Source organism: Vipera ursinii (genome assembly GCF_947247035.1).
Source record: "Vipera ursinii genome assembly, chromosome: 7".
Lineage (NCBI taxonomy): Eukaryota > Metazoa > Chordata > Lepidosauria > Squamata > Viperidae > Vipera > Vipera ursinii.
This window is the reverse complement of record NC_139521.1, coordinates 52,557,579-52,578,833: the sequence shown is the minus strand read 5'-3', so window position 1 is coordinate 52,578,833 and position 21,255 is coordinate 52,557,579. Positions and strand designations below refer to the sequence as shown.

Sequence of the window (21,255 nt, the reverse complement as noted above, 5' to 3'; positions counted from 1 at the left end):
TTTCCTATATATTATCATAAGTATATACAATATACACATTTTGAAACCCCACATTAGGGCTGAAATTCATTATTAGAGAACCAGAGGAACTATAGAATGAAATCAAGGTTGTTAAGGATGAATATGAAAATAGATTACAAAAGACTAAGAAATAGAAGAGAGCAAATATAATATCATAATAAATTATGAAAATTGCCAAGTAGAGAAACCAAAGCCAAAAAAGATAAAGATCACAGGGAGGATTTTTAACGAAGAGTTTCAGAGAGCTGTTACAAGAGACAAGTAAAGATACCAAATATAGGAAGAGGGAGGATTTCCAAAAGATTTCCAAACACAAGAAGACTTTTCAACTTCAAATTGGTATGCGAAAGGACACCAATAGACAAATAGCAAGGGATTCCAATAAGATGAAATGAAGAGGGAAGAAGTATACTGAAATTCTGTACAATAAATTTGTTAACATTCAAGATTCCTTAAAATAGTTTTCCAAACTGTGAGGTGTATTTTCCTTGAGGAGATGTAGAAAGAGTCCAGCCAGGGGAAGTGTGAAGAACCTTTTAGTACATCATTATAATAAATCCACTTTTCCCAAAGTTTCACAATATTGATTTCATTCGTGCTCTTCTTGGTATTTAGATTTTTAGGGACAGTGTATATGTGAAGGTTATATTAAAGAGATGTATGATCGTAAAAAGTTTAGAAACTCTGCTTTAAAAGATATTCCTTATTTACAAGAAGCTCTAGTTCCAGAAAAAGGGACGCGGTGGCTCAGTGGGTTAGGATGCTGAGCTTGTCGATCAGAAGGTCGGCAGTTTGGCAGGTCAAATCCTAAGTGCCACGTAACAGAGTGAGTGCCTGTTACTCATCCCAGATTCTGCCAACCTAGCAGTTTGAAAGCACGTAAAAATGCAAGTAGAAAAATAGGGACCACTACGGTGGGAAGGTAACAGCGTTCCATGCGCCTTTGGTGTCAAGTTATGCCGGCCACATGAGCACAGAGACGTCCTTGGACAAGCGTGGGCTCTTCGGCTTTGAAACGGAGATGAGCACCGGCCCCTAGAGTTGGAAACGACTAGCACGCATGTGCGGGGGAACCTTTACCTTTACCTAGTTCCAGAAGATGAAGTTAGATTAACACTCTAGTCATTATTTATTTATTAGATTTGAATGATCACCCCATCTCAGAGTGCAACTCTGGGCAGCTCACAACAAAAATTAGTAAAGGCTACAGAAATACAGCAAGCAACAGAAGATGAACCAGTCAAGGTACCGACCAAACTATGCTAACAAATCTGGAGACTGATAGTCTGGACAATCAATTAAAAGATGTAAGCATACATATCAATGCCAAAGAAAGGAGACTTAACAGACTGTGCAAACTATCATATACCGTAATTAATTTCACATGGTATCAAAATAATATTTAGTATCTTCCTGTGCAAATTAGACCCATGTATGGAAAGGCAGATATTGGATGTTCAAGATGGTTTTAGAAAAGGACAAGAAACAAAAGATATTATTGTAGCTGCACACTAGATAATTGAGAAAACCAAAGGAAAAAATAAATATGTGCTAAATTGATTACAGAATGGTGTTAAATTACGTTGACATGAAGCTATGGAATATCCTTATGAAAATGGGAATCCCAAAATGCCTCCCTGTCCTCATAAAAAAACTTATACATAGGTTAGGAAGCCACTGTTTAGGCAGAACCTGGCAACACAGATTGATTCCAGGTTGGTAAAAGAATGCATACTTAAACAGTAATGAGATTTTGGGCTGAAAGGCCATGGTCTAGTTTGGCCATTTAGACAACAGCCATTCAGCCTGAAAACTTATTACTATTTAATTGATGCCTGCTATGAAAGCCTATACTAGTATATAACTACATATTCTTTCCTTATTTATCCAATTTATATGCTGAATATATATTGAGGAAGACTGGATTGGAAGATGAGCATGGTTTTAACACTGGAGGCAAAACATCAATAATCTGCTCTGTGCTGATGATGAAAATGCAAATGATCTGCAAGCTCTAGTAATGAAAAGATATTGAGTAAGGAAGATGAGCTAAAAAAGCTGACAGAAAATCAAGAAGCACAGTGGAAAAAATGGGATTAAGATTAAAAACATAGAAAACCAAACTAATGACAACAGGTATGTGGTGTACTGTTTCTGTCTTTTTTGTTTGTTGATATTGTCTGTTACACTAATTATAAACCGTTATTATCTTGCTATTTTTTTTTGAGTAATACAGGTAGTTCTCACTTAGCGATTACCGGTTCAGTGGCCATTCAAAGTTGCAATGGTGCTGAATGACGAGTCTTATGGCCAATCCTTAAATTCAGGCACTTGGCAACCAGTGCATAATTACAACACTTGCAATGCCCCATACTAACATGATTGCTATTCACAACCTTCATTGCAGCTTCCAAAAGGCAAAGCAGTGGGCTAATGCCTCCTTAAGTAACACCAGCTGCCTGCAATTAGTGCAGGTTCGCATCCCACCAGGCTCAAGGTTGACTCAGCCTTCCATCCTTCCGAGGTAGGTAAAAATGAGGACCCAGATTGTTGGGGGCAATTAAGCTGACTTTGTAATAATGCCGCTTGGGGTGTGTGTGAAAGCCCTAATAAGCAGGCATATACATAGAATGAAGGCTATTGCTAAGCTTGTAAGCCGTCCTGAGTCTTCGGAGAAGGGCGGGATATAAATGGAATTAAAATAAAAAAAATTAAAAAATAAAGCCAGCAGGAAGTTGCAAGCTATGGTCATGTGATATCATGCTTAATAAACCATGGTCCAATTAACAACAGCAACCAGAACTGCCATCGTAAGTTAGTATGGTCATGTAACTTTTATGCTATATGATATCACACAGTGACAGAATTCTGGTCCCAATTATGGCAGTTAACTGAAGATTACATATAACCTATTTGGTCCATGGGTATTATATCTAGGATACATTTCTTTAGATCAGGGGTCAGCAACCTGAAACAGTGAAAGAGCCACTCGGAACCGGTTCCCTCACAAAAGGAAAAACTGGGAGCTGCAAAAAATGTGTGCACATGCACGTACATGCGCAGAACAGGGTTTGAAGAGTGGAGCCAAGGCGAGATATGCACCTACCCTGCATATTTGAATTGATTGGATTGAACTTTTTTAGTCCCACTTTGTGGGGGGGGACTGCACATGGCAGAGGACTGGGAGCCGTCTCCTGCAGACCTGTGCTTTAGATATTCAACTAGCATTGTTGCAAAAAATTATAATCTGCATTCAACAAAGAAATTGGTCTGTATAACTGTGTTTCCTCTGGATCATTCTGTTCTTTGTAATTTATAACCATACATGCCTCTTCCCATATTGGCAGTATTGTCTTTGTCTCTTTAATTTTATTCCTTGTGTTTGTCATTGGTTGCAACAGTTCTTCTCAAATTCTTTATAATATTTAGCTCTCAACCCATCCAAGTCTGATTTTTTTTAATTGCTTCTTTTATTTCTTTGAGATTCAGTACCAACATTAAGGGACCGGCACTGAAGAAATATGCTATGTAGCACTTGCTCAGGTATCAACAGAGGGCTCCAAAAAAATTCAGATGTCATAATGTATCTGTATGTACAAAAATCTGAATCAGGTAGGCAATGGTTTTCCCTGTAACTTTTTGTATAAATAAAAATTGGCATCTAAGGGAAAGAGAAAAATTAGAAGTGAGCCTGATGGGCTTGACTATACCAACAATGCATGCATCACTGCAAGGCCTCTGTTGCCAGAGTACCATCCTGGAGAAAACCTGTCTATGTAATTACAAAGAGTTTATATACAATCAGTCGAATAATTTCTTGAAAAATCATATTTTCTTTAACATATGCTGATTTTATGAGCCAAATCCTGCTACCATATTTTTACAGATTACAAAAAATAGATTTAATTAATCTGTAACTATTCTACAGTTACTGTTTGTGGTAATAGCTCACTTCACAAAACATGCACTTAAACAGGGATCTTTTTCCTTTTTTTACTTGCTTGCTAATAAGCTTTTTTTGCTTACTAGCATGAGGGAGGACTGACTAATAGGCATTAGTTATAGTCATCCAAATATGAAAAATTCTGATAATAACTGTAACACAGCCTATCTATGGAGCTTGTGGTTGTTTCTTCATCTCTGGGATACTTTAAGAACAGTTACAATGACTACATTTACAATCTTTGTAATGCCTTTTTTTTCACTCACATTTTCAGTCAGCCAGTATCTGTTATCCTCTACCTGACTTGTTTTTTTCTCCCATCTTGCAGAGAGATTGCTTAAACAAGTGTTCTTAAACAAAGAACCATCTCCCTAAAAAGCGCCAAGGGCAAGTTAAAAAGCTCAGTTCTGTGAGAGAAATTAGAAACCTCCCTGACCCAATCAGTTTCATACTAGACTTTTTTTTGCCTCCTAAATGGCTAGCAGTTCAAACAACTGGTAGTAGCACACTCTTTTCAATGTGTATACCTCACTGTATGACTTAGTCTCTTGTAATCCCTTCCTTTCCAATGAAGGTAAATGCAAACATTAATTCTTTTCTTGCTAATTATCCCAATGCTGGGGTGAGCATTCCAAAGGGCAGGGGGTTGGGAAAAGGGGCTGTAGGATTTGCCCTTTCACCTAGCTTCCTCATGAGTTGAGTTGCTCCTTACTGTTTGGGCTCACTCGGCTGTTTGGGTCACATCCTTCTGCATTGTAAAGCAAAAGAAAGTGCAAAATTGTAAGCACAGTCATGGTCACATGATTTTTCATTTAGTGACTTTGCTTAAGAACCAAGTTGCTTGTCCCAACTGTGGCCTACACAAGGACAAAGGTTTAATGCTGATGGCATTATCCAATTCCATGATCCTATGCTTTCCAGATATGTTGAATTTATAACTCTCAGAATTGCCAGTTTGTTTTACCTGTTTCCAAAACTCTGCATACATTCCATCATAACTTGGATGTTATTTTTCCCACTCTGAAATAATGATAATCTACTAATGTATCTACTATACTTTTGAGACTGCTATCTAGTTATATACACAAATAAAGTTTGTGTCACTTTCCAATCCTCTGGTCCTGAACCTAATCTCACACTTAATTCTTAAAAATGCCACACAAAGATAAGAATTCCCAAGAATAGTATGAGGTACTGTACTTTGTTATAGCTTTAATCAGGCAACAGTCATTATCTTTTGAGTCTACTCTGTTCAGCATTATTTATTTCTTTTGCAACACCTGCAGAATTTTGGAGCCATCCCTTTCATGCAAGTGAACCTCTGTGCTCAAGTTTCTAGTTCTTTGCTTTTAAAAAACACAAATATTCCATTTAAATATATTGAAACTTATAAACAAGTAATTCTAAATACAGTACTGTTGGCTACATTACAGAACTGCAGATTGCAAAAAATCCTGTTGTGCTAGAATTCTCCACAAGTATCATTTGAAATTATTCAGTGCCACCCTAATATTATTGGGGAAATATGCATTAGCAACAAACTGCATATTATAAACTATGTGTTTGTCCAACCTGTTTGGGAAAGAAAAAAAAGTTTTCTAGTGTTAAGCAGAATGTATCGCAGTGGTTTGCACAAATATTTGGCAAACTACTTGGCTAGAAGTAATTATTTGCTCTAAACAAGCAGCTAATGACAAAGATTGTGTGTGCTTAACATGTCTTTCAACAATTCAACAATACTGAACTGACATTCTTATAATAATTGAGGATGCTCTTGAATTTATTACTGAAATGAAGCTACTTATTTAAATTTTAAAAATATACACGTATTTTATAGCTCATATTTGCAATCATTATTATTACTACTATTCCTTTTTCCTCTTTCAATGACTATTTTTCAAGAATGTAGGATCTAGATTGGTATACAATTTATATCACATAAACAATTCTATATGTTTTATTTATATAATGGGCTAAAACCAGCTAAAGGTCATAGGAATATTGAATTGAAAACAATTTAAATGGTCCCAGAGTGCCCTCATGTGGAAGCCGTTGAACACTCAAGGGCTTTCATTTAAATATTAGTTGTAGTGTTTCAGTGGAAAGAGAATGAACAATTCAGATTGGTAGAACTGAAGACTCAAAGCAAAGGTAAACTTTTTCAGGCTAAGGAGAATATTAGAATCTGTATTCAAACAATTTATTGGAATAATATGGATTACAGATTATGAAATTATTCCCCCTGTATTTAATAATTTCCCTATTCTATTACATTAAATATTGTAATTAAGTAAAATCTTTTGGGCCACACTCAAGTCTTTGGAGAGAACTGCATTTCTCCTTGGCTCTCAGTATGGTACTGGGAGACTGTAACCTGCCTTGAGTTCAGAATTTCCCAAAATATTACTTTGTAATACAGGCAGTGCCTGTATTAAGAACATTTGATTTATAGATAACTTGTACATATGACCAGGTTTATTATTCAAAATGGTGGATGGCATTCTCCTTCCTCAAGCCAATAAATCACTAAAGCCACGCAATATTTTCATGAACCACTGAAGTCACACATTTTTAATACAAAACCTGTTTTCAGCAATTCAGCAGTTTTGCAGCTCAAGGAAGAAGAAAAGTCTGCCATTTTTAGTAATAGGCAATCCATTCATAAGTACAAACTCTGATTTGTATACAAATTTGAGTTAAAGACAAACTTAAGAACAAATTTGTTCTTAAGATGGAGACGCCCTGTACACGTTATTGCTACTGTAGACATTCTAGGCTGTTTACATGGTTTTAATAATCATGATATTCTCACTAAAATTAACAGCAAGGTGGATCGCTAAGCTAATTACAATGCCCAAGAGAAGAAATTTTGAACTGCCAACTAATTAAGTTTTTAAATTTACAAGACTATGCATTAAGTTAGGCCTTTGGCTTTTTCTACCTATCCAGTTATTCCATATTATTGCCACGTTAGAAGGAAATGTGGTAAATCAGGTATTATTTTCAAACATGTGGCTCATATGCCCAAATGATTTACTTTTAGAAAAAATATATCTTATTTCAAACAATTAAACATTAGAATAGACATAATGTGGGACATATTTCACAAAAATTAATTAATATAATTAATTTTAATATTTATATTCACCTGAATCACAAGATTTGTTACAATGACAAGTTTCAAAGTTCACAATCAAAAAAACAATTTAAATAGTACATAAACTCTAAACCCCAAAATTTTAAGAGTATACTGCTAAAAATAAATATAAAAATTAAATAAGAAATAAAGAAATAAAACCGCAGCCATTCTTAACTCTTACTTGAATTACAAATGTTTGGTGAAACAGAATAATTGTAATGGTCTTCCTAAAAATAAATAGTGCAGGAGCTATTTGGGTACCTTATGGTAAGCTTTTTCAGAACAACAAATACACTCGGTGTTATTAATCATACCAGTTTAACCAGCCATGGTTTTCAGCATTTACTAACCGCATTTATTAAAAGTATAAATACATTTTTCAAATGTTTAAAAGAAATCCAGAACTTTCCAAATGCTATATGTTTACGCCTAAGTAGACAGATTATAAAAGCCTTGTGTAATACCACAATCAAAGAGACTCTATCCTTACATTTAGGCACAATGAGCACAACTGATACAGGTAGTCCCTGACATACAAGAGTTTGTTTAGTGGCCATTTGAAATTAATATGAAAAAAGTGACTTATGACCATTTTTCACACTTACAACTGCATCTCCATGGTCACATGAACAAAATTCAGACATTTGGCAACTGACACATATTTATGATGGTTGCAAAGTCAATGGGGACACCAGATTCCCTTAACAACTGTGTTACTAACTTAGCAATTGCAGGGATTCACTTAACAAGTGTGGAAAGAAAGGTATTAAAATGGGGCATAATTCATTTAACAAATACTTCGCTTAGCAACAGAAATTTTGGGCTCAATTGTGGTTGTAACTTGAGACTACCTGTATAGCAACAATGCTGTATATTACTTGAAAAACATTTTTGCTTAATCTGAATGATGTTTAAAACTGTTCATTAATACTGTAACACAATCTAGTGTCTTCTATGCATCACATTAGGTTACTTTGCAAGAAGCTAAACAGGAACCAAATAAGCTATTCTTCAAACTAAGAGAAACTGACTCTCCTACAGAAAAAGTAACTGTTCCTCAAACATGGGATGAGAAAAGCCAACCATCTACCTCATGAGAATGCACCCAGAAGAGCAACATAAAATCCTGTCAAAGTAGGAGAGAGGATGTGGTTACCTACGAATGAACGAATTCATTGGTATGCATTGAAACCATCTCTAGATCAATATGCACCCATTCTGCAAACCTGTCAGTAATGCCAATAGTTCCTCCCAAAAAAGTAGGAATATTGGATCAACATCCATATAATAGAGATTGAATTAAATTTGTTTTTCCAGTCTGAGCCTGTTAAAGGATTGGTTGATTTCTGAATAACTATCACTATATGTATCACCCAATCACCTCAGAGTCAGACTGGATTCCTTCTGGAGCTTGATGAAGTTCATCAACCGTTGGGGAACTCTTGCTGTGTTCTGACATCTGAAAATGAAACAAGTTGAGTGTGTATTATTTTTTTTAAAGTAACTAAATGTATTCTAATAAGCTCCTACAAGAACTTATATCTGCTTTATAATATATATGTATATATAAGTATGTATTAACATAATGTAACATAACACACACCTCGCCACTCCACACCATAACATATATGAAAGCCAGCTTGGTGTAGTCATTACTACACAGTCCTAGAGCCTGTGAATTCTAGGCCTCCCTTAGGCATAAAAGTACATAAAAACTCTCTTTCAGCCCAAAACAGTTCACAGGATTGTTTGGGAAAATAGGAGGAGGAAAGAGTATAAAGTGGGTTCATCATGTTCAGTAATTTATAAAAAAGGCAGGATAAAAATCTAATAATACAATAGTAATAGTGTTATGTTATTAATATTATTATACATTCCAGCAATACCTTTTGGATGGGTTATGACTGAAGGGACCAAGAGGAAGGAGAATATTTGCAAACTGGACAGACAAAATCTTTTTAGATATTGTCCCTACTTCTTTTAAACCCTAATCCAGGGGTCAGCAACCTGAAACAGTGAAAGAGCCACTCGGAACCGGTTCCCTCACAAAAGGAAAAACTGGGAGCCGCAAAAAATGTGTGCGCATGTGCATACATGCGCGCATGCGCAGAACAGAGTTTGACTGAAGAGTGGAGCCAAGGTGAGATATGCACCTACCCTGCATATTTGAATTGATTGGCTGAAATTTTTTAGTCTCACTTTTTTTTTGGAGTACACATAGCAGAGGACTGGGAGCCGCAGGAGACGGCTGAAAGAGCCGCATGCGGCTCCGGAGCCGCGGGTTGCAGACCATAGCAATCAAGGAAGGGGAAAAAGAAGTAGAGGAAGTTGTTTATGGCAGTGCCATCTGTTTAACCTGACTGGGGGAAAAAGCCAAAAAAAAATGCAAGATCTACTTGTTTTAATCTGATTTTAATTTTTGTATGTTATGTTTTTAACCTTCCCTGTAAACCGCCCTGAGTCCTATGGGAATAGGGCGGTATATAAATTTAATAAAATAAAAATAAAATATAAATAAAATATATCAAAATAACTAAATAAATACAAGAAATACAAGGTTATAAAGTTAGGAATGTTCTGCTTCAGATGCTCTACTATTTTAGGAACTTGATTTCTTTTCCCCATGATTTCTGTTGGTAGTTCTAAAAATCTTTTTAGTTTAAGTATTAAATGTTAAATAATGAACATATCCCAAAAAGCAATTTTGGGAGTGATAAAGAAACTGTCTAAAATGAGTCTTAAAAACTTATAATCTTCCTGAACTGGACACTGTCCAGTGTTTGACTGCAAACAGCTGGCCTGGCCTTGTTGATAGTTCCTATCATGGAGTCATCTGAAAATAATTCTTAGACAATCCTACTGAGCCAAAAGTCCTATTGAGCCAACTCAGCAAGGTTAAGCCTAGGATTTGAGCCAGAATCATTACACAATAGATCAGGAAGACTCTGATTTACGCTCACTTATGCAATACTAGGGACGCGGTGGCTCAGTGGGTTAGGACGCTGAGCTTGTCGATCAGGTCGGCAGTTTGGTGGGTTGAATCCCAAGTGCCGTGTAACAGAGTGAGCGCCTGTTACTCGTCCCAGCTTCTGCCAACCTAGCAGTTCGAAAGCACATAAAAATGCAAGTAGAAAAATAGGAACAACTATGGTGGGAAGGTAACAGCGTTCCGTGCGCCTTTGGTGTCTAGTCATGCCGGCCACATGACCACGGAGACGTCCTCGGACAAGCGCGGGCTCTTCGGCTTTGAAACAGAGATGAGCACCGGCCCCTAGAGTCGGAAACGACTAGGATGCATGTGCGGGGGAACCTTTACCTTTTATGCAATGCTTAACCCATGTGAGAGGTGCTATCACAAAGGGAGCTGCCACAGGACTTGTAAGTCACAGCAACTTAGAAATTAAAATCTAGTCAAAAGTAGCCCCTGTCTAAATTACCTTGTGATCCAGAGTACAGCATCATTAAATAATACAGGATAATTCAAGTTCTATTATAAAATTAGCTAAGACCAGATTAGTTGCTTATGAGCCTGTGTATAAAGACTAAATTCTGGTTGCCTGTTGCATCACATTGATGTATTCACTCTTCAAAGGCCGGCCTCCATCATTTCTCATTTTCTCCCCTGGAACTTTGCCTAATATATGGAGTGGATTGGGTTTTTGACTCTTAAATGGAGTTAACTATTTTTTTAATGTAATGGTCCCACTGTGAGTACTCAAGCTCACTCAAACTTAGGACGGATTGTGGAGTACTGATTTACACTATTTAGCCGGTGAAATAAATTGGAGAAAGAATTTACATCAAGACATGCTCACTAACAAGGTTATATTTTCCCTCACACAATACAGAAAGATTTCAGAAATTCTCCAAACTTTACTTATGCTGATATTTATCAACTTGGTTAAAGAGTTTCAGTGGTATGTAGGCCTATAAATAATAGCTTTAATTAATCTACTGATTATTAGAATAAAATGAGGTTTTAAAGCAGGGATCTTCAAACTTGGCCCTTTTGAAGATCCCTGTTTTAAAGGATTAGAAAGAAAAACCCCTGCTTTCTTCTTCCTCTCATGGAACTCGCTCTTATACAATTTCTGAGCACCATTACAAGCCTTTATTCTAGGCTGGATAAGCTAGAACAAATACTTTATGAGTTGCAAGCTGTTCTGTCTTAATTTCAAAGTACAGGAACTGCTTCTACCGTAGCACATTTTAAAAATTAAATTGCCAGCTAAAGAACAGAGTTCAGGAACTGAGTTAAGAGATTACCACAGTATAAAGTATTAGACAATGTTTTTATTATGCTGCATGCACCTGAGAACATATATAAAAATGTTTTATGTTGACATTTTTATATCTATCCTTAAAATATAAAAAGTAAAGGTAAAGGTTCCCCCGCACATGCGTGCTAGTCGTTTTGCAACTATATTAAATTAATTTACTATCTTTACAATTACCAAAGTGAGAAACTTCAAACCTTAAGCAATCCTTTTACTTCCTTGGATGAAATGAAAACTAGGAACTAGTTACAAAATTAAACACAGCAACAACACTCTTTCAAAGCTAAAAACTTCTCTGTAAATTTCTACTTAAACACTTCTTAGAAGCTGAAACATAGAAATAAAATTACATTGGTTGAACCATTCAACACACATTTACAGGATGATGTAAACTAAATACTATGACTTTAAAACATTTTTGCAGCACAGAGGCAAGAAACAGTAAACTAAAATGTTTTGGGCTTTTATAGCTGCTCAGAAGACGACTAATAATGGAAGCACAAGTAAATTAGGATTTTTTTAATATTACTAGATAATTCATTCCCATTGGGTCATCATTTAGACATTTTTCTTTATATAAAGAGCAAAGCAGAATTATCGCAAGTGGGCAAAAAAGCAGCTGGAATGGCAGTGTCTTCCAACTTCCTAACAGCTTCCTCACTGAGGTGCCTTATGAAAAGCTAGCAGGGAGCATCAGAAATCTATCTTCCTTGTTTGGAAAGGGTGTATGGGTGTGCACCAGAGATACTATGTGAGTTGTGAAGAGCATATAAACTGCAAAGGTCGGGAAGGGTGCCTGGGACAAGAGTGCAGTGCGGTTCAGGTAGAGGGTGGTGCAGGTCAAGAAGGGCTCGTGGGACTCACGGGGATGTGTAAGAGTTGCAACGCAGATCAAGTACAACATGTGGAAAGGTAGCACAGGTCAAGAAGAATGCTTGGGGATTGCAGAGGTGTGTGAGAGGTACTGCACTAGTTGGAGATGGTGTGGATTAGGAGGTGCTGGGAGTGCTGGGCAGTGCTTAAAAGTGCTGCACAGATCATGGACAGTGCATGTGGGTCACAGCATGGGTCAGGAAGGGTGTGGGTCAGGAAAGGTGTGGGAAGATGTGCCGAAGGTCTGATTTTTTTTTACTATCAAAAACTATAGAATTATTTTAAAGATCATTTACCTATCATCCACCAATCTTGAGCCTGTGGGTTGCCATTTTTGCATTACTGTTCAATATTGACCACTGCAGCTATGTGTGAAACAGAGCAGATGAAGGCAAGTAAACACAAGATGTTTACTTGTATTTTATCAATAAGAAGTGCTTTCTGACTGTTACCAGATTCTATATACTTGCTAGCTGTATTTTTATAAGTTTAGCTTAGTTTGGTCTATTGTAGTGGATAAAAAGGATGGCCTTGAAGGACAAAAGGAAGATCTGCTACCAAGGCAACAATCAGATAAACAAATCTTAACCCAAACCAAAAAAGTACTGTAATCCATGCAAATGGCTCTGTCTACCTCCTCCAAATTCTCATGTAGATAAAAGATACAGGAAAGGTAGCACATTCAGACTTGCAATATTCTATTATTACAACTGTTGTAATAGAAGTAGTTAACTTCTGCACAGTATCCGATAGGGCTCTGTTGATGCCAAACTATTTTTTATTATTTTGATTGTGGAGGACCAAAACAATACAGTCCCTTACATTTTCAAAAAGGTCACTGGTGTACTTATTAAAGGCATTAAAGGAGCACAATAACCTGGTGAAATTACAGCTTTATGCAATTTCATTCAGAATGTTGAGGGTATTTTCAAGTAATTGGAATTAATTTGCAGCACACTCTGTCTCTAAGCAATTTATCTAGCATTACTTTCCATAGGAAGTTCTCATCGTGCTTCCTGCTATAAAATATACATCATTATTGTACTTAGAGCAGTGATTGTCAGCCTGTGATCCACAAACCACCACACTGTCATCACAGTGGGTCCATGAAGGATTTTAAAAATGCTATGTTTTAAATCTTAAGTCTTGGTTGAAGGTGACCATGGCCCATGACCACAAAAGGTATTTAAAGAGGTTTCCGTGATGAAGAAAAGATCGAGAACCACTAGAGCATTTTCACTAGGTATAAATCCACAAAATTCTCTCTCTAAAAAGTTTGAATCTCCTTTTTACTTTTTTATATGTATCTTGAAATATTTAACAGACTTAGTAATAAAGTCTAAAAATCTAAAAAGATATATAGCATATACCTACTTTCTCTTTACACTAGTTTTTCCTTATACTTTTACAAGGATATAAATCATGATACATATTTACAATGTACAGACAAGATAATACAGTACATCTTTCCTTATACAAATAAAGCTACAGTTTCATACATGCTATTCAGAAGTTTAGCTTTATTAAAGTTCAAATAAACTTAGTTTTAAGTCTAATCAGTATATATCTCAAAAGCAATGTCATATTTAATCACCAAGTTGCTACCGATACAAAACTTTTAAAAAATACATTAAATCCTTAGTGTTAATTGACCTTAGTTCATTAGACTATGGACACAACAGATAAATTTATCATTTGCAGTTCACCCCGTTTAATGTCAAACTGAGATTTTACTTCAAATAGTGTCTTTAATTATCAGATGACATATTAATTCCAAGTGATATGAATTTAGATTTAACTGACAATTGGATCTAACGGGACCTCTCCCACAAAACATCCACTAAATAATGGTATTACAGTGTTGTAAAGAGAGAGTAGCTTTCAAAGCTAAGATCCTATTCAGGCACATTGCAAAAATGTAATAAGCCACCCAAGAGAATCTCAGGCACTTTTCCACCTGTTGCTAATATTGGCACTATATAACGTAACAGATATCCAAAATCAAAGAAACGACTGGGTGTAAGATTACAGCATATTCTATTTCTAGCCAACTCACTTTTTGCACCTTTCAACAAAAATTACTGCCAACTTAAGAGGACTACAGCACAGACATTTCAGTCCCAAACATTTGATCAGAATGCCTAAACACCAAGCAATTGAAAAGCAAAGCAAAGCAAGCAAGCAGGAAAGAGATGGAAAACTATCCAGGGCATTCACAAGTAAGCTGAAGGTCTCTGATCAACAAGAGTACAGTACTTCCTCCTGTTTCCGCATCATTACCGCCCCGCCTGCTTCAGGGTAGATAATAAATCCGGGTGTGTAGCAGGATTGCCTCGTTCTCCTGGTAAAGGTCCAGGTTTGTTTGTTTTCTTAAAAAAGTGAGAAGCGACTGTTTGTGAAATGAGCCAAACTTTCTCCATCAGTCCGTCTTCATGCAGAAAAAAAGCTGCCCCCGATGACCTCATGGGAATCTTACAGCTAATAAGATTAAGATGCCAGAGGAAGGGCATACCACCACCACCACCCCCATTCCTCGACCGCAAGCCTTGGACCGTCTCCACGAGCAACGCAGACACGGGGAAAACTTAGTTGCTGCCCCGCTACCTCCCGGCCACCCGCTTCTTCCCAGCTCCCATCCCCGGCGAAGAGCCAAGACTGCCGCTAACCGGCTCACCTCTCTCTCTCTCTCTCTCTCTCACCGTCGGTCACCCACTTCCTTCCTGCTACTCTGCCGGGAGCGCTTGAGAAAACTCTGCTTGGACCGGTTGCCTCCGCCTTTTAGCCTTTCTCGCCCAGAGAACTCCGGCAGCGATCGGAACTGGGTGGACGGAAGTGGAGCCTCAAGTCTCAACTCTATCGTCTTTCTCCCTCCCAAGTAGGACCCTTCTAGGAGACCGCTACGCGTGGCACAGCCCGCTTACCGCGGAGCTGTAACAACATCCGGGTCTATCTCGTCGCATGCGCTCTTTGCTTACGGTAGTCCTTTGGAAGAGAACCAAGTGGAAATGGTCATAGATTCAGTGAATGATAGAGACGCTTCCGAATCTCAAGGAAATGAGTAGTAAAGTGATTTCCTAGAATGTATCCAGTGATTGAGCTTCGCCTAGGGCGGCGTCTCACGGGGAATAAGAAGTTACGGCTGCATGATTTTGTTTTCCAGAAGACTGAGATTTTATAAACAGCTTCAAACGAGAAGGGAAACGATTTGTCTGCGTGGATGTTAGTGGTGGCAGCTTCAGCAGATTGCCTGGGTTGGATATTTGTTTAAAAAAATTGTACAGGTAATCCTCGAATTACGACCACAGTTGAGCCCAACGTTTATGTTGCTAAGTTGTTAAGTGAATTTTGTCCCATTTTACGACCTTTCTTGCCACAGTTGTGCAGCAAATATAAGAATGGAAAAAAGAAAAAAATACAATAGCAGGAGTTAGAACCTAATAGTTTGAGATATACTGACAACATTACATAGATAGATAGATAGATAGATAGATAGATAGATAGATAGATAGATAGATAGATAGATAGACTTGTCATTTTTACTGTGGGCACAATGGCACACATTAAAAATGAAATTTAGTTGTTTGCTCTCAAAGTATAAACATACATAACACATTTAAACATACTATATACAAAATGTATAAACCTACACCCTTACATATACCGGTAAGTAACATTAATCACTGTCCATCTTGAATACATAACGGAAGGAGGAAGCTTTAGAGTTCACAAGGTTAATACTGTATGGAACAAAACTATGCCGCTTGGGTGTGTGTGTGAAAGCCCTAATAAGCAGGCATATACATAGAATGAAGGCTACTGCTAAGCTTGTAAGCCGCCCTGAGTCTTCGGAGAAGGGCGGGATATAAATGGAATTAAAATAAATAAATAAATAAATGACTGAATCTGGATGTTCTGCTTTGGATACCAGGGAGCCTCCTCCCAGAAGGTAACAAGGAAAACAGGTTGTGAAGAGCATGTATAGTGTCCCAGACAATACTGTGGATCATGCTCGAGCAACGCTTATATGCTATGTCCTGGATGGAAGGGAGGGAACTGCCAATAAATCTTTTCAGCCATCCTCACCACTCTCTGCACCGCTTTCCTGTTTGAAGCAGTGAAGAGAGTTCTTTATGCAGCCATGCTGGTTTCTTTTGAGAGCTGTTATTTTTCTTCTTTGTTGGTATTGTACTAGACTGGGCCTTTATTATCTCACTTTTCAAAATTTCTCAAGCTTCTTGAGTTGTTTTCCCCTTTAGGATTCTCATCCATGGAATTCTTCTCAAGGTCTCTCTAAGTTTATTGAATGGAACAGGAACAATCTTTGATACTGTGTAATATTAAGAAGTCAAAGGTAGTGTCAACCAATATGTTTAGTGAATTTACAGTTGCAGGCAAATAATGGAAAATTGTAGATTGTTTTGTTTTCTTGCACTTAATGCAATATGCTGGACAATAAGTTAGCTACTGTTGCCACCTGTTAAGGTTAAACAAACAGACAAATAAATAAAACATTCTATTTTAGGGGCTTATCCACATACCCTCCTTTCCCTAGCTCTGAGACAAGCTGACTATGTTTTTTTCCCCTCAAGATATGTCCTCACAATGGCAGCGCAGTAACTCAGTGGTTAGGATACTGGACTTGTTGGCTGGAAAAGCCAGCAGCCCAGGTTCAAGACCGAAGCACCACACAAACTGGGTAATCTCCCATCTTCACCTAGCTCCTGCCAATTTAGCAGTTCGAAAGCATGTAAATGTGAGTAGATTAATAGGTACCACTTTGGTGAAAAGATAACTGCTCTATGATGTCATGCTGGTCACATGTCTGTGAAAATGTCTTCAGACAGTGTTGGCTTAATAGCCTTGAAATGGAGATGAGCACAGCCTGCTATAGTTGGCAACGACTAGTGGAGTAAAATCTGCAGGGACATCTATTTTTGTACTAGCCTGCTAAAGTCAGGTCAAGATGCTCTAAAATAGTGGTCATCAACCTTTGTTGGTTGATGGACCAAAGGAAAAGGGAGGGGGAAGCACTTTACATGTGTCCGCGTGCGAGTGCACAGGGATGTGAGCACATGCGTGATACTAGCCCTACCCCATTCTTGCGTGCTGCAGAGCTTTGTTTCTGTGCCCCATGGTGTGGTGGCATCCATTTTTGCACCTTGCAGAGTGGCGGCAGCCAGTTTTTGTACCCCGTGGTACGGCAGCACCCATTTTCGCACCCCTGATGCGGAGGTGGCCCATTGCGCCCCACAGCATGGCAGCGCCCATTTTCATGCCCCATAGCATGGTGGCAGCCTGTTTTTACACCGTGCGGCAGCATCACTAGCATAATTGAGACTGGCTAGCCTGTCCTGCAGCCCGGTGGCCAGGAGGCCACAGGCCACTATCAGGCCATGGCCCACAGGTTGGAGACCCCTTGCTCTAGATGGATACACACACATACATACATACATACATACATACACACACACACACACACACACACACACACGTAGGAATCAATCCTATATATTTTATATTACAGGAAAGAGTTTTTGGAAAGTGAACAAACTATTGATCCTCTTCAGGATTTTATCTTGCCATATGACTGTGAAGCTCTGTGATTCTATAAGCATTTCTATATAAATAGTCCTCAATTTATGACCATTTATTCAGTGACTGTTTAAAGTTACAGTAGCACTGAATTATGGGATATGATCTCTGCTCAATGTTATGGCTGTTGCAACACCTCTCCAGTCACCTGACCAAAATTTAGACATTTGGCACCTCCCACATTTAAGTTTGGAGAGGCACTGCAACTCTCTCTACCCATCTGTCTCTCCCCCACTTTGGCTGCCCCACACCCTGCCTTGCACACCAAAAAGCCATCTTGGCTGCATGCGTTGATTGGAACAGCCGGGAAATTTTAAGAAAAGTATCCATCAGGGCTGAGCCAAGCTAGAGTCTGATTTTGCCATCCTGCTTCTCTCTACACCACCTCACCCTCCTGTCCAACCCTCATTCACCTGTTGGGTTTTTCTTGGAAGAAAAGCAGAAGTGCCTCTCCCCCAACCATCTGCCATGAGGATAATATTCCATTTGGTAAGCTCCTTGCCATCAAAGCAATATTGAGAAAGATGTCAAGCCCCAAGGAAATCAGAAAATCCAGGCAGTTCAAATGAGTATAAAGATTTATTGCAAGCTTAAGCTCTCTACAAGAATCTGAACTACTAATGCTAAAAGCAAATTGGTGGTAGGCAGGGCTTTTTTTTTCATAGAACGCTCAGAACAGCGTTCCAGCACTTTTTTTTTTAAAGCTCCCTCTCTTGGCTTTAGGAGTAGGCAGTCTTGGCTCTTTTTATGACTCGTGGACTTCAACTCCCAGAAATCCTGAGCCAAGCACACTGAGGGGAAAGAGAGGTTTCCAAGCTGAGACATGCTGGCTCAGGAATTCTGGGAGTTGAAGTCCTTGAGTCATAAAAGAGCCAAGGTTGCTTACCCTACACCAGGGGTCAGCAACCTGAAACAGTGAAAGAGCCACTCGGAACCAGTTCCCTCACAAAAGGAAAAACTGGGCGCCGCAAAAAATGTGTGCGCATGTGCGTACATGAGCGCATGCACAGAACAGGGTTTGACTGAAGAGTGGAACCAAGGCGAACTATGCACCTACCCTGCATATTTGAATTGATTGGTTGAACTTTTTTAGTCCCACTTTTTTTTTATTGGACTGCACATGGCAGAGGACTGGGAGCTGCAGGAGTCGGCTGAAAGAGCCGCATGCGGCTCCGGAGCCGCGGGTTGCAGACCTGTGCCCTACACTAAAGGAGGATATTAAAATTATTTACAAGGTTACTTCTTTAGGAACTAAACTTTTAGAATCTAAAACAACTAATTTAAAAAAGCCAGCAGGAAAGAACCTCACATTTCTCATCTGCTTCTGTCCTTTGGAAGGTAAAATTAGATAACAAAATGATCTATTTCCTATGTTAACATCTCTGCAATGAAATCAATAAAGGAAACAGGAAAGAAATGAGAAACATTTTTCTCAATGTAATATGTCTAATTTAGCTGATGCTAGAAAAAAAATTGTATCTTTTGTACACTCTTGAAAACTATTTTGAATCTATAACCATCTATTACAACTAAACCACTGTAAATTAAACAATTCTTAAGAATGAAATATTCTTAACTTGGACTTTACTTTTACTGTTTGGACTGTTGTGTGTTTTGAAAAATAGATTATTTAGAATCTAGTTATGTTGCACTTCAGTCTTTAAATAATTAACCTAGTATATACATAACAATATATGATTTTCCCATGGTGAACTTAACATCAATAACAACATTTATTAAAAAAGGATAAAATAATTTCTGGTGATATTATCTGGACATTAAAATTTTGTTTAGTCACAATCTTTCACTTTTCACATTCTGGACAAGCAGTGGTCATGTATCTTAGCAAAAGATGTTACATATGTGCATAAGTGTAGTCAGTAGCATATGCCTTTTTAAAAATATCAAACATGCAAAGAAACAAAAATAAGTCCAAAATATCTGTATTACATCCAGAAATGCCAACTTTGCAACCAATATTTCTCATCCATAACTATGGCACCCTAAGGATACCTGCATACATGCAAATGCTACTCTGGGATCAGTAACGCAGCAGGGATTGCTTTTTCCTTCCAGTAACAGATTTCTGGGAAATACCAAACATGGCCTTGAGAATCTCAATGTTTGTTATAAATTTTTCTGGATGTGGTTGGAAAGAGGCTGTTTGGCACCGGAGACCACTGCCACGAGGAACACAGCTCTGGGTCGGGGTTTGGAGCAGCTCCGGGTGGAGGCTCAGCACGGGCTGCGGCGTGGCAACTGTGGGGAGGGGAATCCCACGGCAGCTGTGGGGAAGAGAATCCCTGCAGCATGTGGCTCTGAGCCGCAGGGGCGGGGTGCAAAGGACGGGCGGTGACGCCGTAGCAAGACACTGGCATTGCTCCCAGTGACAGCACCTCTGAGTTCCGGCACCTTTTTTTAAAGAAAAAAAGCACTGGTGGTAGGTAAGAGTCAAAGGAATTCAAGGTGAGCTGGACGTAGATCTCTTGTGGGCACGAACGGACTCAAAACTGATGACACGTTTGACCCCTCCCTCAGGGTCAGCCGGGTCTTCTATAAAAGCTAAGACAACAATACTGCTGGTACCCTTTCTTCCCCCGTCTACTAAGACAGGCCTCACAATGTATGCAGCTGAAGAATATGCTGCTGCCCAGACTACTATAAACTTTCAACTGAGGCTCTAAGTGGTGGGGAGAAAAGAGGGAGAAGAGGGTTGATTCTGACAAAAACAATCAGCAATTGAACCAAAACTAAATAGGATCAAGACTGCATTTCTGAGTGGTTATTCTATATGACTATATGAACTGTAATAGCTAAGAGTTGACCACTACTACATCTGCTGCTGTCTCCTCCTGTCTCCTTCATTTACCCCTCCCACATGACATCTGTGCAAAAATCCATCACTGCTTGACTGACATCCTCTTTTAGTCTCCTATGGGGCTCTCTCCAATGAAGCATCTGAGTCTGCCAAGGCTGCTGAGGGTGGGGATCAACTCTACTGATCTCAATCTTGTACAGCAGTAAACAAAAGCATTGTGAAGTGGGGCAGATTAGTTAGTTTTGGAAATAACATACTTTTCCCCCCCACATTCAGAATACAAGCAGATCTTTCTGCATGAGTCTACATGTCTCTATTTTTCTTCAATTAACATGCAGGCAACGGATGAACGAAGCTTCCTCAAAATGCATAGATGTTCACTTAGATAACTTAAACAGTTCATAAATGTGGAACGTGATCCTAATATGTTTTTCTTGCTAAATCGGAATTTGTAATTTAGCTAGTTCGGGTATGAGCGACTTGTGGCCTTCTACACTGGTTCTTCTCCAAACCTTCTTCCTAACTCATTTATTTCAGCTACAGAATGCAGAACCTTGTTGCAGAACTGGGGCTTTCTTCCTTCTTCAGAAGG

The 21,255-nt window shown here is 38.5% G+C and overlaps 1 protein-coding gene across 4 annotated transcripts in view; it reads right to left on the bottom strand.

Annotated features, from left to right (window-relative positions):
- Positions 1–15,093, bottom strand: part of ARFIP1 (ARF interacting protein 1) — a gene marked incomplete at its 5' end in the record, with an annotated part of 47,460 nt that extends 32,367 nt beyond the window's left edge. For 2 of the 4 annotated variants that reach the window (XM_083367426.1, XM_083367429.1), the window contains 2 exons: positions 8,485–8,555; positions 14,920–15,093. Coding sequence is in view for 1 of the 4 variants with exons in the window: in XM_083367425.1 (XP_083223551.1) it covers positions 8,485–8,562 (78 nt within the window). Of the gene's footprint in view, positions 1–8,484; positions 8,563–14,919 lie in introns of those variants that run through there. The other 2 variants (XM_083367427.1, XM_083367425.1) reach the window with 2 other exon arrangements.
- Positions 15,094–21,255: the final 6,162 nt, after the last annotated feature.